This window comes from Carex rostrata, chromosome 1 (assembly GCF_964058835.1).
Source record: "Carex rostrata chromosome 1, lpCarRost1.2, whole genome shotgun sequence".
Lineage (NCBI taxonomy): Eukaryota > Viridiplantae > Streptophyta > Magnoliopsida > Poales > Cyperaceae > Carex > Carex rostrata.
The window spans coordinates 7,809,393-7,832,690 of NC_135918.1; the positions used below are offsets into that span (position 1 = coordinate 7,809,393).

At 35.9% G+C, this 23,298-nt stretch overlaps 2 protein-coding genes and 1 long non-coding RNA gene across 9 annotated transcripts; 1 reads left to right on the forward strand and 2 right to left on the reverse strand.

Annotated features, from left to right (window-relative positions):
- Positions 1-2,244: 2,244 nt before the first annotated feature.
- Positions 2,245-4,405, forward strand: LOC144555730 (uncharacterized). Of its 2 annotated transcripts, XM_078304153.1 has the most exons (3): positions 2,245-3,082; positions 3,589-3,759; positions 4,109-4,405. In XM_078304153.1, exons 1-3 carry the CDS (start codon positions 2,558-2,560, stop codon positions 4,175-4,177), a joined length of 765 nt encoding a protein of 254 aa, XP_078160279.1. In that variant the 5' UTR covers positions 2,245-2,557; the 3' UTR covers positions 4,178-4,405. The 2 variants fall into 2 exon arrangements, with proteins under 2 accessions (XP_078160279.1, XP_078160271.1); XM_078304145.1 differs by having other exon boundaries at positions 3,589-4,405.
- Positions 4,406-6,279: 1,874 nt separating this feature from the next.
- Positions 6,280-11,888, reverse strand: CPL3 (C-terminal domain phosphatase-like 3). 2 transcript variants are annotated; one of them, XM_078304164.1, is made up of 11 exons: positions 10,953-11,888; positions 10,486-10,621; positions 10,336-10,391; positions 10,181-10,241; positions 8,610-10,091; positions 8,113-8,259; positions 7,748-8,016; positions 7,533-7,644; positions 7,188-7,445; positions 7,038-7,084; positions 6,280-6,941 (listed from the first exon to the last, which is right to left on the reverse strand). In XM_078304164.1, exons 1-11 carry the CDS (start codon positions 11,486-11,488, stop codon positions 6,875-6,877), a joined length of 3,171 nt encoding a protein of 1,056 aa, XP_078160290.1. In that variant the 5' UTR covers positions 11,489-11,888; the 3' UTR covers positions 6,280-6,874. The 2 variants fall into 2 exon arrangements, with proteins under 2 accessions (XP_078160290.1, XP_078160297.1); XM_078304171.1 differs by having other exon boundaries at positions 6,690-6,941; positions 7,533-7,623.
- A 5,381-nt stretch (positions 11,889-17,269) lies between these two features.
- Positions 17,270-21,233, reverse strand: LOC144555758 (uncharacterized). 5 transcript variants are annotated; one of them, XR_013512104.1, is made up of 4 exons: positions 20,851-21,233; positions 19,354-19,747; positions 18,864-18,940; positions 17,270-18,766 (listed from the first exon to the last, which is right to left on the reverse strand). It is a non-coding gene; the product is annotated as an uncharacterized LOC144555758 (long non-coding RNA). The 5 variants fall into 5 exon arrangements; XR_013512109.1 differs by lacking the exon at positions 20,851-21,233 and having other exon boundaries at positions 19,354-19,457; positions 19,575-20,844; XR_013512106.1 differs by lacking the exon at positions 20,851-21,233 and having other exon boundaries at positions 17,270-18,105; positions 18,694-18,766; positions 19,354-20,844.
- Between the last annotated feature and the right edge of the window lie 2,065 nt (positions 21,234-23,298).

A 23,298-nucleotide genomic window follows, 5' to 3' on the forward strand; every position in this document is an offset into this window, starting at 1 on the left:
CTGTAGCATTGTTGTCTAAATTTGCAAATCCTCTTGTAGCATGAATAACATGATGCCTTCTTTGCATTGGCACAAAATAAAATCGTACCACTCAAAACTGGTACAAAGCTTTCTATTTTTATTTACATGCGTTCGGACCAGTAAAAACTGCATATGATCTTATTCTCATTGAATTTCACTTTATTTTTTTATGATCAGAACTTTCACATCCTCCAAACTTTTAAAAATGATACCAACAAAATTTTAAAAAATAAACCAGTAGCAAGCTGTTCTTCACATCCTCCAAACTTTTACTAATTTCTTGATATATGCATACCAGTCCAATTTGGTACAAACCAATGTACTATAATTTTGCAAACTCAATCATATGAAAATTAGTTCACAAATAAAACTACTTGCCAATTTGTTCATAAATAGAAACATGTGAAAAGAAGAGGAAAAAAATAAAAATGGAATTTAACATCTTCTACCAGTAAAGTAATTATACCCCTGAAAAATACATACAAAATATATAATAAAACATTATCAAAGTATAATCAAGCATGTAGTTTGGTACCAGTACCATCATCCAACACAATGCCAACCTCCATGCCTCCTGACCCCGTACCAGAACTGGAACTAGAGCCGGTACCTGTACCAGTAGCTGAAGTTTCTGCCTCTCCATGAGCCAGACGCTCATTATGTTGCTGGCCAAGCGTTGTGATGTTTGTGTTATTTTTCCTTCCAGTTGCTTGTTCGTAGAATCTCAATTTCTAACTTCAAATAAATTTGATAGTTTTCACATTTTCATTTGATTGTTCTCTTTTGCCTTTTAGAAATCAAAGTACGAAATGCATCACAGTTTTTACTTTTACATTTTCTCTAAAGTAAGAATCAAAGTAAATAAAGAATCAAACCAAAGAACGATATATTGATGGCAAACAACGAAATGCATCAGAGTTCAAAGAAATACTTTAAAAAAAAAAAACTTAGTAGTGATTCAAAGAAATACTCGACTTACCCGTTCAAGTGAGAGCGGCACTGAGAGGAAGAGATGAAATGAGAATTTCACTTAAGGAATGAGGGAAAACTAAAGCCGTAAATCTCTTCTAAGGTCGTGCTCCAGACGAAGGCAGACGGAAGAAAGGGAGGGGAAAATCACTGTGGAAGGGAGACGCTCACCCCAGTCCGTTTCTGTCCGAAGATTTCCCTTGCTTCAGAAGAGAAAAATCGGAGAGGGAGCGGAGGTGAAGAACTACTGTTCGGAGGGGAGAGCGGTACCGCGTAGTCTTGATTTTCTCCGAATTTTGTCACCTCCAAATCGGGGTGTAGAAACTACTGTTCCGAGGGTAGCCTCCCCCCTCGTCCTCTCCCCTTCCTTCCCTTTAATGAGGGTTTCCCCTTCGTTTCTGGAGCACATCCTAAGAGGCGGAAAAAAGGGTAGAATGAGTAAATTGTCGCTGGTGGTCAACAAAATTTGTCCTTTGTCATCAAGTTAATTTGTTCCTTCATAATCATTGAAATTTTAATTTGTTCTAATCAAATTATCTTATAATTTTTTCATTCAAAATATTAACAGAATATTCTTATTCCGTCCAAAATATAATGTAATATGCTCATTTCATCAAAAAATTTGACGAAAAATGCTCATTACATCCAAAATACTAACGCAAAAGTTATTAAGTGATTTGATTGGAACAAATTAAAAATTCAGTAGTTATAGAGAGATGAATCAAACTTTGAGTAACTAATTCATGACAAAAGATAAAATGTAGTGACCTCAATATTTATCACATTTAAAATACAATGGAAAAAATTATCCGTCCTCTAAAAACACAGACTAGATTTATCTCACTAATAATTCATTTAAGCGAGCTATTTTATTTGTCCAAGACTCCAAGGGAAATCCATCCCCTGCTTTTCTTAGTAGAAATACAGTCGGCTGCTCTCCATTTTCTTTCTATATCTCTCTTCAAAGAAGAAAAGAGAGAGAAAGTGAATCACGTGGGCCTCAAAGTAAGAGGAAAAAGATAGAGAGAAGAGCACGAAAATAGCATGGAAAGAAAAGCACCGGATCTCATTCCAACTCCAAGTGCATAAATTCAATCTTATCAGCATTATATTGTACTTTTTGATGATTCTATTGGAGTCCGGCCCAACCTGTGGACCTCCAGGCTCCAGTGAAATTAAATTTAAATTCTCTGTTACGAGTTCACTGCTATAATATCTGTTACGAGTCACTAATGTGGGGGACCCAGTCCTTGTCGGAGAAGGTCCGTGGGACCTTGTTTCAGTGACCCGTAGAATAACAACGGCCAGAGAATGAAAACAGAGAAATTGGACACCTGATAAATAGATTATCTCCAGTTAATTAAAAACTGAAGTCGAATCTTTACCTGTGATTTTGATCGCTGATGAGGCAACCATCATCTCCAATCTCCATAACTGGAGACAATTTTCTCGATTTAGATTCCGCCGTTTGCCCGTTTTCCCTCACTCTTTAGATCTCACTGAAACCACCACATCCGGCACCCGACTCCTCCGCACACCGTCCTTTACCATTTTCTCCCACTGACATATGGGGTCCAGTATCTCATCCCACTCCGACCCTGACCCCGACGCCGACGTTGACAACCCACCCTCACGCCACGTGTCCACCATGTCTATAACCCTCCCCGCCTCAATCCCCCATTCGAAGCTTCTCGAACAGGAACCAGAAATCCTTCTCTGCCGAGCCGCAGCGTCGCCTCTCTCCCCTCAACCCTCCAATGCGGGAACGCCACGTGTACCCAGTATCCGTGTGTGGGACCCGTGCCATATTATCTCCCCTCCTCCCCTTTTAAACTCCTCTACTAATTCTCATAATTCAACAATTACCAACCAAAATTCGATAGAAATTGTGTTAATAAGCCATGGAGAGAGCGAAGCAGCGCTCCGGCCAGATCTGGTTGCCGGGAGATCTCTGGAAGCGTCGCTAACGGCGAGAGGTGAGAGGCAAGCCAGGGCTCTTGCCGTGTTTCTCAAATCACGTGGGGTCCGATTTGAGTCAGTGTATACCTCTCCTCTGGACCGGGCACGGGCAACTGCTTTGTTGGTTGCAAGGGTAATTCTTCATGATCAATTGCATTTTTCATTTTTGTTGCAATTGTAGAGTTGTGTAACAGTTTGGTTCTCTCAGTTCGAGTTTCATCAAGTCGGTCATTGTTAGTAGCAAAGTTCATCCCTTTAGGGCAATTTTGATTTGAACTGGTAATTGTACAAAGTAATTTCTATACACTTTAAGTGAAACAAACTTAGGTTTAGCTGGAAGGTTCAATTGGCGTGCCTCAGCATTTAGTTTCTGTTGTTGTCCATTGCTTTTTTATTTGGGCCTAAATGCTTCAATTGAGGTTTAATTTAGACTATTTCAGACCTTAATCATTTCTTCTGCTCCAATTTACTGCCGAATGATTCCAAAGAAAAGAACCAAAGCACCCCAAATCGTTGCTTCTTTGAGGGCAAGGTCCATACAAGTATGGCTTAAATTCTATCTTTGAACTAGTGTAGGAACTAAAGAAATAAAATAAAAAGCCTTCTCTTTTGAGAAAATAGCTAACAATTTTTTTACAGGAACTTGACTTCCCTGAACACCAGATACAGATGTCAGAATCGCTAACAGAAATGAGTTTCGGCCAATGGGAAGGCCTGCCCAGATTTGAAATCTACACCACTGAAATGAACCAACTGATTGAAAGAACAAATCCCGACTTCGCCCCTCCATCTGGAGAGTCCCTTCGTCAGGTCAGCTTTCGCATTGTTGAATTTTTTAATCGGGTTGTATTGAGACTACCTGAGAAGCTCTCTCTTGATCAATCCGACCCAAAAGTGTTACCCTTCTCTCGTCATAATTCTGTGAATTTGGCTTACCAAGACCCAAAGGAAGCATCCTGTCCCGGCACACATTTGCTAAATAGACCAAGTCTGCAAAGAAAGAAATCTGGCAAGAGCCGGCTTCAGTTTGTAGGAGATAGTAATGATTTTGAGGATGATTTCTCTCCAAGGGAAGCCCGAACAGAGAATAATGTTGTAAATTTGAGTGGGTCGATCGGCATTTTTACGCATTCGACCCTAATAAAATGTCTTATTACAGCATTGTTGGACTGCAGCCCTGTGGCTTCACAAAGGATTTGTATTGATGATTCATCAGTTACAGTTTTAGAGCACTCATTAAGAAATGGGTGGCAGATCAAGCGAACGAATGATACCTCACATCTTAGGCTTCTTTAATTACTTGTGTGAGGTTGTTGGGATTTTATTTTTGCAATAATTTTCTTATTTTTTTTTCTTTTTTACTCAAGGTGTTGTAAGTGTAGTTTAGTGTGTGTGGGGTGTCTGTTTGTGTGTGCACCGTGTAAGATTTGCTATTTATTATCTCAATTTTTTTACCATATTAGTGTCCTTGAAAAATCACTTAATTTGAAATGTATTTTGTTAATGTATCTATTTAAAAAAGTTGATTTATTTGTTCCCTCCTGTTTTGTTAGATACCCTATTGATTCACAAATTAGCATGCATGCTATATGAATTGTTCATTTTAAATCGAATGAATGATCTGAATTAAATAGTGAGATTCTAGGGACCATTATAGAAGCAGAGGTAGAATATTCAAAGGATAGGGTCAAAATATAGTAATAATAACAAAAAAATATACCTGAAAATTGTTTAATGGTCACAAAATTATGGGTCAACAGTAAAACTACTTTGAAGCAATATGTGGTTATTTAATCCCTTCTTAATAAACTTTTAATCAAAACTTTGGATCGGCATCAACATGTTTGAGTATGTGATTAATTATAAGGTTAGAATATTTATATAGTTCTTCTGTTTAGTTTAGTCAGCTTTACGTAAGAGTTTTGTTTGTTCGAATTCCAGAAACTGTTTTCTCTCCGTTGATCTTTCAATTGCGGTTGTAATGATTGTAGCTACATTCTAGATTCAGAATGTAGTTTGTTTAAAGATAATAAAATAAAAGTGGAGAATTACCAATTGGTCTAAATATCAACTACTACTTTCGTACAGAAGTTGTATGCTTAAGATCCGGTTAGAGATATTTTATGTTTAAGATCCAGTTGCTACCAACTGGTGTTTCGATGTGGTGCAGCCAATTAATTTAAAAAAAAAAAAAAAAATTCAAACGATCGATTCAAACCGTTAAATATGATCTCTATGTTAAAATGTGTTTGGAGACCAAATTTTATATTTTTTAAAAATTCTTTTTACTATTTATTAAACCAGTTTTAAAATCATTAATTTTAGTCAATAGTATTTTTTTTTATCATTGGAAACAATGATTTTAAAACTAAATAAATATTAAAAAGTTTCAAAAAAAATGTAAAATGGTCTCCAAGCACACTTTAATACATATTGAATATTGAACGGTTTAAATCGACTGTTTGAAATTTAAAAATATAAATCCAAAGCGTTTATTTCACGGTCTACAAGCACCTCCCATTTACAGATACTTTTAATAAGACATTTTGTTTTTCTTATGGAACAGCTAGGACGTCCATGATAAGGACAGTGAAAAGATCCACACCATAAAATACGCACTTGACTCACTTCCTTTATGCTTACAAATCTTGAGAGGAGAGAAATTTCGCCCCTTATCCACAAACAAAATTTGATGTTACTAAAATCCATCATAGTGGTTGATAACATTTATAATTTTGGTAAAAGAATGGTAGATATCAACTGCAATTCTCTTGTTTTCAAAAGGAACCTGTTGTTTTCAATTAATTGTAGACTAAGAATTTTCTCTCATAGAGACATAGTCAAACTTTCAATTAAACCTGTCTTAACCTTAATTTGAACAACGATTGTTACACTATACACCAACTAGTCGAACTTTCAATTATTCGTTGGAAGTAACAAGTAGTAATTGGTTGGTAGATAATCTAAAGCAAAAATACAGTTATGAAACAACTTTGACGCAACTTGATGTGGCCAACCTTAGTATCTTCTTTCATGTGGCATTGATTTAAAAGGTCCGAACTGGAATAGTAAAACTACGGTATTTTTGATAACTTTTCAGGTTATCCCATTTTAATAATACTTATTTATAAATTATTATTCAACTAACCAAAGTTTCTGAATATAATTGCTTGTTCATAGTCACTGTTATCATAATTGTATTATACTTAGGAACAATTTAAATTTTCAATAATAATATATGTGTTTAGTTAATAATGGCCGCACATAGTTCCAACTTGGTCCTATTGTTTTATATGCTCAAAGCAAACATCACTTTGTGCCCAAGTAGTCTGATTCCAATATCTCGGTTCTTCAACCAATTTGGCTCTCTGAAATATAATTGATCAAATATAGCACAAAACAAAACGGTACACTCGCACGAATAACACAGGGGCCCACATTTCTTCGCCTATTAAGCAACTTTTCAACCAATAACCAATAAGTGACCTTTCAACCCAAAATGGAGAGCTTAGTTTTGACGAAGGAAAGACGATCAAATTCCACGGGGACCACTACAGGCTTAACCTTCCTTGCCCAGCTTTATATTTTCTGACCATGCAAGGCTTACACTTTTTTTACAAATTAGACCTTATATAACATCACATTTTAAAACATATTTCCTAAAGTTTTGGGTTTCCCCAAAACTTTCTAAGCCTGAATTTTGCTTTTGTTATCACTGGCCTGTGAATTCTTTTCAGTTATTTTCTTTAACCAAGTGACCTTTTATGCCCAAAGGATAGCAACCTTTTGAAAATCTATTGCACAACCTTGCCTTTATCAAGCCTTTATGCTTACGTGTTGTTATGCAATTATCATAATGGGTCATGTCAGGTATTTGGATTAAAATGGGGACAAAAATGGGTTCAGCAAGGTTGGGATATGGCAGTTATGATTTCAAGACGAGAAAGTCGACCTCCTTTGCACGCCTGTACAAAAGCGTCGAAGCCTCCAACCTGTACCACGCAGTAACATTTTGATGACCTTTTTAAAGTACATTTAACCTAAATTCAAAAGACGTGTAATATAACAATAAGCAAAGGTGGTCTTACCAACTGGGATGAACAACAAATTTTCCCTTAGATACCGCCCAGTTCACCTAAAAATAACCACAACAGTGAGCATTAAGAAACATGAATTGTGCACATCATCATTAGAAAAGCATCATTTCGCATTTGCAAGGGGTAAATATAATTATATACCTTATCAGTGCCGTGTGAGTGAGCCACAACATGCGTAACGCTGTCATCAAGCTGGTTGGTGCAAATGGCTCCAAACTGCTCAGCCATCTGCCAAAGGGGGTGCATGTGGGGATTTTGCTCTCCCACAGGGAATATTCTGCTAAACACTACCTTGCACCCAGCAAGTATCTTCTTCTGCTCTGCTGCTAATATATTCCTCACATCTGCATCATTCAAAGGTCGGTGCTCGAAGAAATTAGCATGTATCTTTTCTATAACCTGCCCATTTCAAGAAACAAACATTATGAGACATGTAGGCAGGGAAATAATGTTCATTATTTGCTCAGCAAAGACAATTTTTCTCACAGCCAAGGAGGAAGCAAGCGTGCCATCTTCAAATCGCTCATCCACATCAACCTCGAGCAAAGATGGCCCAGGAAGGCCAAATTGCCTTCTACTGCAGGGGAAATAAATATATCTAAAAAAAAAAAGGCAAGTAAAAAAGAGAAGTCTAAGTTCATGAGACAGATATGCTGTGAAATTTCATACAATACAGACAATATAACAGATGACGAATCTACCTCTCAACAACGATAAGGTTGTGCTTGTTGTGAGGCCAAACACGGATAGAGTCATCAATAATAACCACTGCTGACTCCATACCCAGGACACCTTCCAAGTCCTTGCTCTTTGGCACCCTGTCATCCCCATCTAACGAGTCGCCATCGTCTCCTCTCGAAATGACTCGCCCTGAAAACAGACCCCCACTTGGGTCCAGCAACTTCGCCATCTCAGTCGCATACAACTTATTTCCCATTGTATACAGATGCATCTCAAACAGCTTGCTTGCCTATTAAAAACAGACAGAGATCACTCAACTAAAAAGATCCAAATGAATTCTAGTAATGTCAAATGGAAAGCATGTATCTTTATTATCAGTGTGAACCTTCTCTAGAAAGTTCCAAATGCCAGGCCGGAGCTTAGTCCACATGCTCATGTGCGGGAATCGGAATAGATGCCGTTGCTGCTTGTCCCTCTCCTGTTCCTCCTTCTGACGTAGTATCTCCTCATGGACCGGGTCTATCTCCACAAACTATCATAGTGGAAATTTATAAATAAGTTAATTGTAAAATTTATAAGTTAAATTTACAAGAACATTCTGAAGTAATCTAAAAGCCCTTCTAAATTTGGAAGGTATCTTCAATTTGCAATTTTGCACTAGCAAACACAACAATATTATAAAAAATTGTGTTTGATGTTATACCAACCCTAAACTATGTAATATGACATTCCTAGTACTGCACAAACTATAGGTAACAGAACACTAATTCAGAGCCTTTTCACATCTGAAAAAACCCCGTGATGGTGAAAACCACAAAGATTGTTAGAAGAGAAGAAATAAAGTAAAAGCAGAGCCACAAATTTAAATATATATATATATACTTTAGCAGAGTTGAGGAGAGTATGATCCAAATCAAGCACAAGGCATAACTTCTTGGCAGCAAACATTTTATTCTGCTCTGCAATCCTTCTTGCTCTTTCTCTCTGTATTGCAGCCTTCTGCTCATCATTGTACCCATCCAGCAAATACTCCACATTTCCCCAGCTACCCGATCCGCCAGGTGCCATGTCAGGCGCACCTTTCAATCCTGATGTGTTGCTGGTACCTGCTGGTTCTGCTTGCTCTCTGATGGTTGCTCTATCAATAAAGGGGGGTCCATTTGATCTTACCAAATCCGGAGCCGAACTACTAGTATTAGTAGCAGTGCTATTATGCAGGATCCTACGTGGGTCCCGTGGCTTCATGCGAACCGGTGCAGCAGGTTGTGCCGGTGGTTGAATTACCCTTGCTGCTGAAATATTGGAACTTGGAACTGGTTCTGCTGGCTTTGTAGCAGGTCCATTTGCTGGTATGACAGGTGCAGGGTCAGGTGCAGGACCAGGAGTTAATCTAGGAGGTGGATTGCTTGTGCTTGTTTTGGGTTGACCCTCAGAAGCCAGTTTTTGTTGTAGTAGTTTCACAAGCATAGTTGGATTCACAGCCACGTCCTTTCGAGTGGTCGGTGTTGAAACCGTGGGACCTGCACTAGTAGATTGTTGGTTAAAATTCATAGTGCTGGGTTGCAGAGGTCTGTCATTAGTTTCTTCTAACCAACCTCCTTTACCAAGCCCATTTCTCTGCCTCTTTACCCTATACTCATCTATTAAAGATCCTTCCACTGCTTTCTTCTTCTGGGTATCAGGGTTAGGATTGGGCTCAGATGAACTGCCACGGGTTTCTGGGCTTATCAATCTAAGTCTTGGATCTCTATTCCTAGGTGCAGATTTCACACCAGTTTGTTTCACTGGGGCTAGCTGTGGCACCAGAAGCGAAGCAACGATGGATTCAGAAGTTACAGAGATAGGAGAACTGGAGGCCTCACCAATTCCGAAAGCAACATCTTTCTTGTGTATTTCTTCATCAGAAGGTGTCGGACTCGGCAGGTCATCAGTAACAAATACAGTGCTCTTCCCATATCGCTGCTGGTATGTTGATACAGCCTTGAATGCATCTTTTATATATGGCTGCAATTTGGTGCCATCCCCTTCAGCAACACTAACACTATTGGGGTCATTACGGATTACAGGGTGGGCAAGGGCAACTGAGGTTGATACAAAACCAACTGGTTTAGGTACAGGAAGAGGTGCTGCATTGTCCCTGGTGGGAGAGGGAAGGCTATTTTCATCATAATCTGCATGCAGATCCAATAACGGGCTAACAGGTCGGTTTCTGAACACCCCTGATAAGTTTAATTTGGGCAAGATAGGCTTTCGGTTACTGGTATTGGTAACAATTGTGACATTTGTACTGGGTCCAGTACCAGTCTGCTGCTCTTTTGCATTAATATCTTTCATGAACGCCAAGGACTTGACGTCTGCCTCCAACTATCAAAAGAAGAAAACAACATTAAAAATATATGAGATTTTTCCTTCCAATTTTCTTCAAAAAAAGGGTTTTGAATTTTGACAATCACCTCATCTAGCTGTTCAGGTGATAACATGGAAGCATACTGGTTCTTTATATGAATCAGCATCCTAAGATTGAAGAAATCACAGTTAATCACAATGTAAATCAAATAAGTCAGACGAGAAGATGTTAACAAGGGTAGACAGGTCAGATGAATTATACCTCAAGAGAAATTGCTTATTCTGATCCCTCTTAGGAAAACTATCCACTTCAAGCACCTGTTTCAGAACAACAGAACAAAGAATTAGGAGTTGTGTTGCAAAATAGTCAAGCATACCATAACAAACTAACAGAGAAAAGATATCAACTTACAGATATAATTGTCTTAATTCCAACAAGAGCTTGTTGAATGACTGCTTCAAGGACAGGTATAGCCCCCATTACAGAATGCAACTGTTTCAAACTCTCGAAAGATGTTTTTAGCCTAGAACAAGTGCCTTCAAATGATCTACAATCAGACCAATATGAAGTATAAGTCAGCTATGTTGTAATTGACAAGATTACTTTCAGAATTCTTTTGAAAAAACCCATTTGAAAAAGGAAATGCCACCATTGCCTCAATATGATACTATACAAGTGTTGAGATTGATCAGATTCGTCTGAAAATGACAAAACTTTTTCGTTTAGATGCCCAGGAACATGTTCAAATTTACCACAGTTGTAAATTTATAATTTCTGATATAATTTGAGATAGTATTTTGCAGCATTTCCTTTTAAACAGGTTTAGACTTGTATACGTCCTGTTTATTAAAATTGAATAAAATTCACACTAAAATTACTTCTCAGCCTCCTCAATTGTTACATTCTCAATCTCTTCTAGTATTGACCCAACTCTTCGATCAAAATCTTCAATTTCATCAGATTCTTTTGATTCTCTCTCCTCGGAATCCTTTGATTCTCTATCTGGTGCATCTAAATCAATATCAATCATCTCAACAGCTCCTAATTCTTCCTTTTTCACCTTCACCGATTCATCAAACCCTAACCCTAATTCAATTTCGCCTTCCTCTAATTCCCCTTCTTCTCTTTCATCAGAAACTTCTTCATCAAGCATTGCAAACTCATGTTCTTCTTCCTCTTGTTTTGGAGTTGATGTAGGATTAAGACCCAGTGGTTTGTTTTGCACCGCCTGAGCCCACGCGAAACTGTAAAGGGATTGACCGTAGTTCCTTGAGACTGTAGGGTGGTATCCCATCCAGACACTTGATCGCTTGAAGTCATCGGCTGAGATCTCTTCGAGAGAACCAGAGGAGTCACCATCGGATGCGTCGCCAGCGACAGTTGTTGCGCCGGAGCGCAGTCTGTCCCTCGCCATTCTTAGGGTTAGGATTTTAGAACCGATCTAAAAATATTAGGGTTCCGATTTCAGAAATTTTGTTCTATTTGTGCGATTTTGGAAGAAATTTCTAGACCTCGAAATGGAGATCTATTGGAACAAGGGTAGCGAACAAAGATCTTGGATAATTCTTATAATCGGCACAAATCGAAGCAAGTTCTATCTTAGTTTGAAACTTAAATTTCTAAGCCGATCTGAGAAAACAAAAGGAGAAAAAGCAATCAAAACTACGGAGATTGAGAAGCAGCAGAGATCGCTTCGGTTTGTTAAATACTGAAACTGTGAAACAAGTTGGTAGAAACCTCCTGAGATTTTCTCAAGGTATTCCCTATATATGAAGATCGAGCCTACGGTAGAGAATAGTTGCGCGCATGCACATGGGCCGAAATTAGGAGAAATGAGAAAAAAGGGAAAATTTAAAGGGGTAACTTGTAACTAGGATAAAAAAAAAGGAAATCTGATACAATGCGGTACCGGATCGTGTAGAATGAGATCTAATTCATCTGTTTTAATTTGGTACGCATCTTAAAGCGGATGGGAATATTCTACGCAGTCCAGTACCATAGAGAATAATCACTAAAAAAAAAGTACCGAGTCCAAGATTCGTCATGTTTGCTTTTTGGGCTGCACCTGGCGTTGGTGAGCTGTACAAACCACGTTATTCTGGACAGAACAGTTTCAGATGTAACCCTGACAAACATTTGATTTCAGTAAAAGATCCTAAAGCTCTGTTTTCTTCCAACGTAAATACTTAGCTTCCAAGCAGAGGCGGAGCCAGCTGTTTCCAGGGGTGGGCAGTTGCCTACCCCTGGAAATTGATTTTTTTTGGACCGGGTATAGTATTTTCAGCCTTTGCCTACCTCTGTTTAATTCGTTGCCTCCCTCTGGCCTCTGCAGCCCATAACTCTTGGCGTGGCCCAATTAATTCCAACCTTTAAATGCAAGAAAATGCAAGAAGCCCAATCAATTCCTTGGCGTGGCCCGTTCAAAAAAAGTAGCAGAGGTGACTGGTGAGATATTTAGGTCCCTGTGACCTGTCAATAGAAATTGTGGAATTATAGAAAGAAGCATAGGCGCGGCCTGTTCAACCTTCGCCGATTGAAAAGAAAGAAGTAGAGTGCAGCGGCGATTCAAAGCAAAGGGTTTACGGAGGCGATTCAGAGTTAAGCAGAGGAGAAAATTATGCAAACATTTCAGAAGATGAAGAATCGTAAAGGATTGCTCACTTCAATGTAATTGGCTTGAAAATTTCGTACTTATTGTTGGATTATTGGAGTTATTAGATCAATAGATGAATTGTTGAATTGTTGAATTTTTTTTGAAATTTTCATATTTCTTGGTAAATTGTTGGACTTATCAGATTATTGTATAAATCGTTGAATTTGTTAAAAATTTTGTATTTATTGTTGAATTATTCTGCCCACCCCTGGCTCAATTCCTGGCTACGCCACTGCTTCCAAGTGCCGCATCTATAATTCTATAATCCGAAGATTTTATTCTAACCTAAAAAAATTAAAAGATCCAGATAACAGCCTCGGATTTCCGAAATCTCGGATGGTGTCCCTTGCCAGCGGTAGAAGGGCTTCTTTTTTGTTCTTTATTTTATTTTTTATTTTTTACATTTTGAGTTTTGTTATATGTATATTTACATTTTAGAGTTATGTTTTGTTATAATTTTTTTTTATATTTTTAAAATTATATGCTAACAACTGACTCAGATGTCATAGAGGAGGAGGATGCCGTTGATACCGCTTTGCCTTCCAGGGACCGACGGCATATGCAGATATTTACGCCATTTCAGTGCATGTAATATTTTTTTTATGTTAGATTGTAGTATTATTATGTTGTATTGTTAATATTTTGCGACATGTGATGTTATTGTTGTTTGATTACATGTTTATTGTGTTTATTTTATATATTGGTTCATTTGAATCTTCACTTAGTAATTAGTATTGTGTTTTACATCACAAAAGCCTAAATTGTAAAAAATATAACAAAACAAAACCCTAAAATGTAAAATATATATATAAAAAAAAAACCAAAGACGTTAAAAGAAATGTAAAATGACTTCTACCACCGGTAATGCAAGCGATAGGGGCACAATCAGATATTTTAGAAATCCGAGGTTATACTCGAATTTTCAAACTTTTTTAGGTTATGAATAAAAAATTTGGTTCCATGATTAATGTCTGCAAAAAATGAAATCATAATAAATAGAATGTGGTATCTAGCTCTTTATTATAGACTGCTATTTTATTATTTATAAAAAGTAACTTGAGATATAATTATAGAATAATAGCTAGTGATGCATATAACTGCATTATATATTGATATATTCATATAGATTGAACGACTACAAGTATTTATTGAGCTTTTTTGAAACTACAACTCAACTAAAATTCATTCAAACTTTCCTACTACAGAGTAACTGAAGTATGCACGCATATCTTTTAATACACTGCAATAGTCATTTTGAATTTAAAAAATATTTGGTAAATGATATTTTAACATGTTCTTATTTAAAAAAAGCAGGGATCTGTACCGTCCGTTTAACCTGGTACAAATTTCAAAGATATCTCGTACATCTAAGGTTGTATAGAGTGAATACAGTATTCTAGAGGATACTCTTCACGTGGGAAGTATAGTGTTCAGGTTCGTTTTGGCATGGTCAAAAATTTGTGATTCAGCAATAATTCAGATACAATTCGGAAATAATTCAGAATTATCTAGATCAGAGCAAAAATAGGAATAAAATAAAATGTCCTAGGAAAAATTCGGAAAAAAATAAGAGAATAATTCGTATAACTCGGAAAAAAAATTAAAAAATTTGCGAATTATTCACTAATAATTCGGTCAAAATTAAATCAACCGAATAATTCGCGTTGGATTCACCATCGCTGAAAAAACAAATTATTCACGAATTAGTAAATAATTTATAAAACTTGTATTTCTGGTAGGAAGGAGAGAGAAAGAGAATATCTGAAAGTTAAGTCTGGATATAGTCTTGATAATAAATGATCCCAAATTCCCAACATCTCTTGTTTGCAGTGTTTTAAAATGCGGTTTTGTTCATGCATGCGGAAGGCCACTGCATACCGCATATGCAGTATGCGGATTTTCATGCGAATTTATATATGCGGATTTTAAAATAAAAATTCACGTATATATATAGAGGAGGGGTCAAGTTACAACAAGTTACAACAAGTATTTTCTACATTTTCAAAGTCCAAATCGTCGATCCAAACCGTTAGATGTGATTTCTACAATAAAATGTGCTTGGAGACCAAATTTTACATTTTTTGGAATTTGTTTACTATTTATTAAGACGGGTACAAAAACTAGTCAAATTCATACCATTGAATTTTGTACTCATCTTAATAAATAATAAAAAAATTTCAAAAAATGTAAAATTTGGTCTCCAAGCACATTTTATTGTAGAGATTACATCTAACGGTTTGGATCGACGATTTGGACTTTAAAAATGTAGAAAATGCTTGTTGTAACTTGATCCCTCCTCATATATACACACACACACACATATATATATATATTTATATTCATATATTTGAATTTATTTTCACATAATAACATAACCAACAATAATTTTTTGATTTTTTTAATATAAATTTTAATTAAAATACAATCAAATTATCAAAACTGCGTGGCCGCATATTTCAGTTCGCATGGCCGCATATTTAGACCGCATGGCCGCATATTCGGACCGCATGGCCGCATTTTTAATCCACATGACCGCATATTCGGACCGCATATGCGGCCGCATGAAAAAACCGCATGAGCATTATGAGCACGACTGCCGACTGCATACACATATGCGGCCGCATTTTAAAACATTGCTTGTTTGAATCATGTGTGACGATTTCTCTTTTTGACTTACCGTATCTTTTGTCTAGTCGATACTCTATTGTAGGGGTGTTCATCGGTTCGGTTCGGCTCAAACCGAAATAAAATAGATAAACCAAAGTTTTATTCGGTTTTCAAAAATAGAACCGAACCGACCGATTTAAACTTATAAACCGATTAAAACCGAACCAAAGTAAATTTCGGTTTGTTCGGTTAAACCGAACAAACCAATAAGTATATCTAATATGAGGAGGGTTCAAATGCCTCCATTTTTTGTGCCTCCAACATGCCTCCATTTTTAAAAACTTAAATAACTCAAAATTTATATTTTGAAATTCAAAATAAAACCGTTGGATATGAACTATATCATTTTATTTATGCACATGTAAAAAATTATGGCATTTCAACTTTGTTTTGATTGTCATCTTGAACTTGTAAAAATGTATACAAATGTGGATAATTTCTACACGTTGATTTTTTAACTTATTGATTCATATAAAAGCAAAATCAAAATGTGATAATTTTTTATGGGCACATAGAGAAAATAACATATATTACATCTAACGGTTTTATTTTGACGTTTGAGTTTTAAATTTTGAGTTATTTAAATTTTTAAAAATGGAGGCATGATGAAGCACATAAAATGGAGGCATTTGAACCCTCCTCATCTAATATTTAACAACCACTATATCTTTATAGTTCCCTAAACCAATATTACATTTTCAAGCGGAGGGATTGCACGAACAATGAAGACTTGATTTGGATTTTGGAGAAGTTTGGATCTTTCAAGCGGAGAGAAGAGGATTAGAGGGGGACGGACGGGTCAAATCTAAACTAGGGTTATGATATTCAGCCGGTTCGGTTTCTACGGTTTTCTAATATCACAAACCGAACCAAACAGAAAAAACCGAACAGTAAAAAAATTTAAACCGAACCGAACCAAATAAACCGAACCGTTTGAACCAAAAAATTTTGGTTCGGTTAAAAACCAAACAAACCGGCCCCAATGAACACCCCTACTCTATTGCGCAACTTTTCTCATCGAAAATGAGACGCGTTGTTTGCTTGCATAGGACAAAAAAAACCTTATCATCGATCAAATTGATTGACAATTACTTTGTCCTACACGGACTCGTATCAATTCTAATATTTTTTTTTTTTAAAAATTTATAGAGACTGTAAAATCGTGAAGAAGAATTAAATTCTCGACCTTTAAATAACTAACAATTTTAATTTTAATTTTATTAACAAAAAAAAAATTACTCAAGACTATTTGTAAGCTCATATTCAACGACGGAACAAAATATAAGACAAACATTCTTCTGTGTCAATTGACCTCATTTTTTTTTTTTTGAAATTATATATAATTTTCTATATAATTTAGTGTAAAATGTTATTGTACTGTTAAATTAATTTCCATTCTCTATAGAATTTTTTTATATAATTGACTTTAATAGTTCAAAAATATCATTTTCCAAATTTTTTTTTTATTAAAATATCATTTTAATAAAAAAAATATATTTGGTAAATGATATTTTAACATGTTCTTATTAAAAAAGCAGGGATCTGTACCGTCCGTTTAACCTGTTACATACGAGGAGCTCATTGAAAGATCTATACAGCAAACCAAACATGAAATTCTTTACCTTTTTGCTCAAAATATAAGTGCAAATAATGCAATTAGAAAACCTCATACACTGAGAAAGGGGAGGTAGCACAATTGGTTGGGAAAAAGTCGTAGAGTTGTTATACCCAAAGGTTAAGAGTTCGATTCCCCCTCACAACTTCGCAGCTTCAGCAAAGGTTTTCAAAAGAAAACTCCTATACTGAAATGTGTACCTTTGTATTGTTTCCCATCTCCAATTAAACCATCAATAAGACCTGTAGCAGCACACAAATAAAGTAAAACGTCAGACTAATATGTGATACCCTGGCTAGAGTTGTCCATTAACGATTCTTTTAAAGAAATTAAAAGTTTGTACAACATCTCCTCCTTGGGGATAACATTTACAATGTTACTATATACTACACAAAATAGCTAGCATAACACAGAACAGCCGTAGAAAGTATATTATTAGTCTAAACGGTCTCTCATGAGCACCAAATCTAGAGTCGATCGAGTGCACCACTGTTGTATCTGTATGCTTGAATCATGTATAAGCGAGGCTACGTTCTTGCTCTTCAATCATGTAATCAATATATTAATCTGTCGTGTCATATTGACCAGAATTTATTGATGTATCCCAAGTAAACTAATAAAAAAGTAATCAAAAACCAAAAAATATAGATGAATTGGTGAAAATACACCGGTTTCAATACCCTTTTATCCCTTTAGGGGGTAGAGGCCAATTATGGTAATTATTATTCTAAAATCTAAAGTCAACTGAAATTTTGCAACTCAGGAAAATTGATTAGTGTCTTCATAATACCTGCTGCTATGGCCACCACATTTTTTAAGGTTCCACATAGTTCGACTCCTATGCTGTCCTCTACGTGCACACACGCGTGCGCACACAGAGAGAAATAATTAATCTCTATCACAAATAGGATTATTAGGTTGAATCCTTTTCATTTATCTTCTTTTCTAGATTGCTTTTTTTTTTTCAATTGCAAAGGAAAATAGAGAACTAACAATGGAAACTAAGGAAATAAGGGGGTTGTGAACAGCTGAGCTCATCTATTTGTAACTTCCTTGTCTTCTGTATGTCTTATTGTTGCTTCGCTCATTTTTTCCTCTGCATTTTGTGAAGAAAGAAATAGTAAGAAAGAAAGTAAATGCAGGCTAAATTACTTTTAACAAATTAAGAAAGAAAATATTTTTTTACCCCTAGATTTCTATAGTACCTACATTTATATCCTTCAAACCTGATTGTTCTCACAAATGCACCGTCAACCATATATAAAACATTTTTTCTGAAGCAGATATATAAAAAAAATTCCGATAGGATATGGAGGGCAACTTTCATGAGGAGATTGATATACCAAGGGCATATATTTAATGAGGAAACCAGATTATTGTAATGTTGATGTGCAAATATTCGTAAAGGAAGTTGATATTTCTTGTTTGTGAGTATCAAATTTTGAAAATTGTTCTTGGCAAAAACACTCATGAAAAAGAACAATGGAGGGTATGACGTAATAATTATATGCTTGCCTCATTTGCAATATTGGCACCCATAAGAACACAACAGTTAATACCGAGAACAATCTGTAATTAACTTAGAGATCATGCATGAGCCTTCTTTTTTCACTTAAAAACAGGTTGACTTATTCAGATTAAAAGGATCACAATTGTGCAAGTTTAAATTATAAATAAAGATCACATGTATTCTCTAAGTCTGGATCTGCTATCACATTGGATCCAAGATTTATTCCTGGCAAATACTTGCAGTTCTCCTATTAAACAAAAAAAAAAGATGCAATATGCAGGGTCATTATATCTCAGACAAAGATTATACGAAGATAATCAGGAGCTCTAGATAGAAATAATTACAAGGTTTCCATTGAAGGTTTCAGAAAGTTTTTCACCGGTCGGAAAAGTTTCTTCATAAACCCACATCCTCACTTCATCTTCAAATAAATCAAATTCAACAAAAAGAAAATAGAGAAAATTGATTAGTCCTTACAATTTTATTTTTAGATTCTTATGCAATTGTGATAATAGATTAACCAGTTATGACAACAATCAATGACAAACAGTGATGCATCACTATTTTGTTTTGAACGGCAAATTTTCACAACATCGAATTTCAACTTGGCACAATAAGCCTATTTGGTGGTAAAAGGGATTAAAGATGGAATATACAGATTTAAGTGTCAAGAGCAAACTATTGCATTTCAGTCATCAATCACGACGCACTTAATCCCACCATGAAAAATTCTCTGACAATTACCAAATGCCACTAAATTGTGGTATGATGATGAACTGATAATAAATAGATAATAATTTTTCTGGTAAAACAGTAAGGATGAAATACAATTACCATGAAAAATATTTTGCTTGATAGTGTTAGATGCAATTCAATTATCTTGGCGGCAACGTGCGCTGCCCCAATTACCGCTGCCTATCACTGCCACTTGTACACTCCTTCATTTTCCATTAAAGGAGAGATGTCAATTCTTCACTAGGGTTAGACGGGAATAGGATGAGAAGCGAAAGAGAGATTTTTCCTTTTTTGTTATTTTGAGGTAGTGGGATGAACACCTCTTAGCTTTGAACTAATTAGCGAGCGTTATTTCTTTTGAGTAGTTTCCAGTCTTCAAATTGTTGTAAAGAAAAAGTAGAAAAAATGGAAATCACGCCACGTGGCTGCACCAGGACTGACATCCTCCGCAGTGAAGTATGTATGTTAAGCGAGACCCGACCGTTCGATCTTACTGTGATCGATTGGGCATGACATGTGTAAACCAAGAAAGAAAATAAGAGGAAAAGTTTTTATAATTGAAACGAAGAAGGTAGTAGACTCAATTTGATTAAAGATGTCAGAAAACAGATTGAAATGGGCTTGTACATTAACTGGATGAAGTATATAATATGGGCTTTCACAAGCTTATTACAGTCTAAATATTCCAGTCTTTGAGTCTATTTTGTTACCCATTTATGCTTGGAACGGATTTGCAGAATCAAAGGTACTTCTAAACTTCTAATCTCCATGGGGTTTTGGGTTGGTAATTGGGAGACTGGAGGGGGGGGGGGGGGAGGAGTCTGCCTATTTCTATTAAATTAACAACAGATCGAGCTTGGTACCATACAGATGGTACCAGAACCATTGTTTACAAAACCATCCTTAATAAACCAAGCTACAGCAGTTCTACATAGTCGAAAACATCTACCAGCTAAACAAGAGCTACTCAAAGCAAAGCATTAGACAGTATGATATAGAGCTTGTCGAGGCAATTCCATCATATCACAGGGAATTACAAGATTAAGTTAAATAGAGAGTCATTAGTCATATCCCTTTACCTTACACCAAACTAAGGAAACAATTTTGTTTTTGTGCTTCTGTGCATATTGCATTATATTATTACTGTACTTCTGACTTTATTCTAATATTGTTATTTTACTTCAAATTTCCAATTGAGAACCCCTAAATTGTTCTTGGCATCAGAAGGCCTTTTCAAACTATTTGGGGACCAACAAATCAGACTGGGAGGTATGCTCTTTACATTTGTAAAAAAAAATGGTCATTTTTTACATGTGTAGTGCTCAACCCAGCTTTGCTAATGTGCGAGTAGCATCTATTAAACCTAATTAAACCATAATTGAGCCCCACTGTGCACAAGTGTACAATTATGTCTCAATAAATCAATTCTATTATGATGCAACATCATTTTATGCAGAATGTACTCTAATTGTACACTAATTGTGAATCAAGTCATAGAGAATTAATAAACTGGCCATTTTGCAGTATATACAAGCTATAACTCAGTAGAAATAGTACTTCAATTTTGTGCACAAATGGCCAAAGCCACAGCCTAACCTTGGAGAACAGACTGGCGGCGAAGAACATATTTGCGGATTTTTGATTCTCAAAAGGAGTTGCGTCATGAAAAAACACCTCATCCTCGACGCATCCTCGACGCAGAGGTAATCCGATCCAAAACCTTCCATAATAGATTTGACAAACTCATCTTGTTCGACCATGGAGCCGAGATCGAAGCTGAGATCCTCTTTAAGCTGGCGCATCTCCTCCAGATAAGCATCAACCGACTTAGATCTGGAGGAGATGCGAGGTAATCCGATCCAAAACCTTCCATAACAGATTTGAGGAACTTACCTAGAAGAGATGCGTCAGCTTAAAAGAGGATCTCCTAAACCCTGGCTTCTCCAGATGAGTCCGAGGGAGAGTGTGCGATAGAGGAATTTTCGTATTTTTTCTGATACGTAAGTGTGCTCCACAAATCTTATAAGAGAGGGAAGGGAGGGAAGGGGATACTCTGTGAACCATTCTACCGCTTAAGCTATATTTTATTCTTTTCTTGTTCAAATGTCCAGTATATATTGATATAATTTATGACATAATTTAATGAGTAGAACTAGGGTGCTCTTAAACTCATCAAAGTTTTGGTGAGCTTAACTCTAAAATTCATCAAATCGATTTCAAATGACGAATCCGAACCGTTGAAACCCACCTACCTTACGTGTGATGCATCTACATGTGAAATTTTTAAACATTTGAATTAATTTAGTATAAAGTCAAGCAGGCAAAATTAGAAGGTTAATAAATTAATTTTAGTGTATTCATTTTTTGAATGTTTTTTGACCGCTTAACTTTATACTAAATTAATTCGAATGTTTAAAAATTTCACATGTAGATGCATCACACGTAAGGTAGGCGGATTTCAACGGTTCGGATTCGTCATTTGAAATCGATTTGATGAGTTTTAGATTGGTGAGCTTAAGCACACCCTAGTTTTACTCTAATTTAATTAGTCATAATTATAACATAATGAACCTACTATTTACAAAATCATGTGCGCTATTTTTATTTAATTGCAAACAATTTATTGGGACACAGTAATAACTTTCATTTCAAATTCGTCTCCAACTTTTTGTTCCAAATTTCATATGACTCAATTATCTGATAATTATTTGTTTCGTATACATATTCGAATCTTTGTAGATTATCCGCTCCGTATCCGTATCTGTTAAAGCGGATTTGATTTTAAATTTTAATATCTGTTTACTATCTGTATCCGTATTCGTATCCGCTCATTGAAAAACGGATACGGATATAGTATTAGCATTATCCGCTCCGAATCTGCTCCGTTAAAGTGCTTAGTTAATATATATTTTTTTTATAATTTTGTTTGCAATTTAAAAAGTTGATTCTTGTCTGTTCAGTGTTTATACACGTGCTATCGGTGTTGATAATAGAGAAGTACAAGCCAATTAGTTTTCTATACTTTCCCTTCTTTTCGACGGGATTAAAAACTAGTCAATAGGCACTGCAGTTCAGATCTATTTTTTGCATCACACTATTTCATAACTTGAAAACTAAAGACGCCAAAAATAAATTGCACGATGGAAAATGGAGAAAACCAAAAACGAGCATTTCTGTCTGATGTAAACTCAAGGTTTCAAGCTAACCACTAACAGTGGCTTGATTAGAGCACCGACACTAGTGATTTTAGGCCAGGTCTTCTTAGTTTATCATAATTTCCAACTTTTTTCTAGCTTACTCTTCATGGTATCCCGCAGATATGCAGTGTTTTGATTGGTGTTTTCGATTAATGCAACTGACCGAAATAAAATTATTTGTGAAATAATCTTAATTACTTCGCTATATGTTAGAACGAGTTTAGATTGATTCTAATAGAAAGTAGGTGTTTAACCATCACTAATTACAGTAGCAAGCATCAACAGTCAGGACAGAAGTAATTTATCTATATATAATCAACTTGACTAAAACAATATAAAAATGATTATACAAAATCCAACAATCTAGTTTTCCAAATACTTCAACCCATTTTCCACCAAAGCCGCTACCTTTTGCTTCTGTCGAGCCCGCTTAGGTTCTAATGCAACAACATTCCTAATTATAGTAGAATACAAATCATCTACTCAAATCTGAACTAAATTCTTATCTTCTAATCCTTAGTCTTGAATAAAAGCTCGAAAAAAGGGTAGAAGAAAAAAAAATATAATTAATACACTACTTATCAATCATATTTTTCACCTTTCCAGCTCCATACATCATAAAAAATATAGCTGATTCTTTATGGTTTAGGGTTTAGGGTACGGTTAACCCGAATTCAAAATAGCCGCTAACTCAACATTTCAATAGGTTAGCGGAAAAACAGCTAACCCGAGCTAACTCAAGTGTTGAGAATAGCTATGTTTTCATCCAAACGTGGAATAGTCGCTAACCCAACTAACTCTGCTATTTCTTGGCACCCAAACACACCCTTTAGAGAAACTTTTAGAA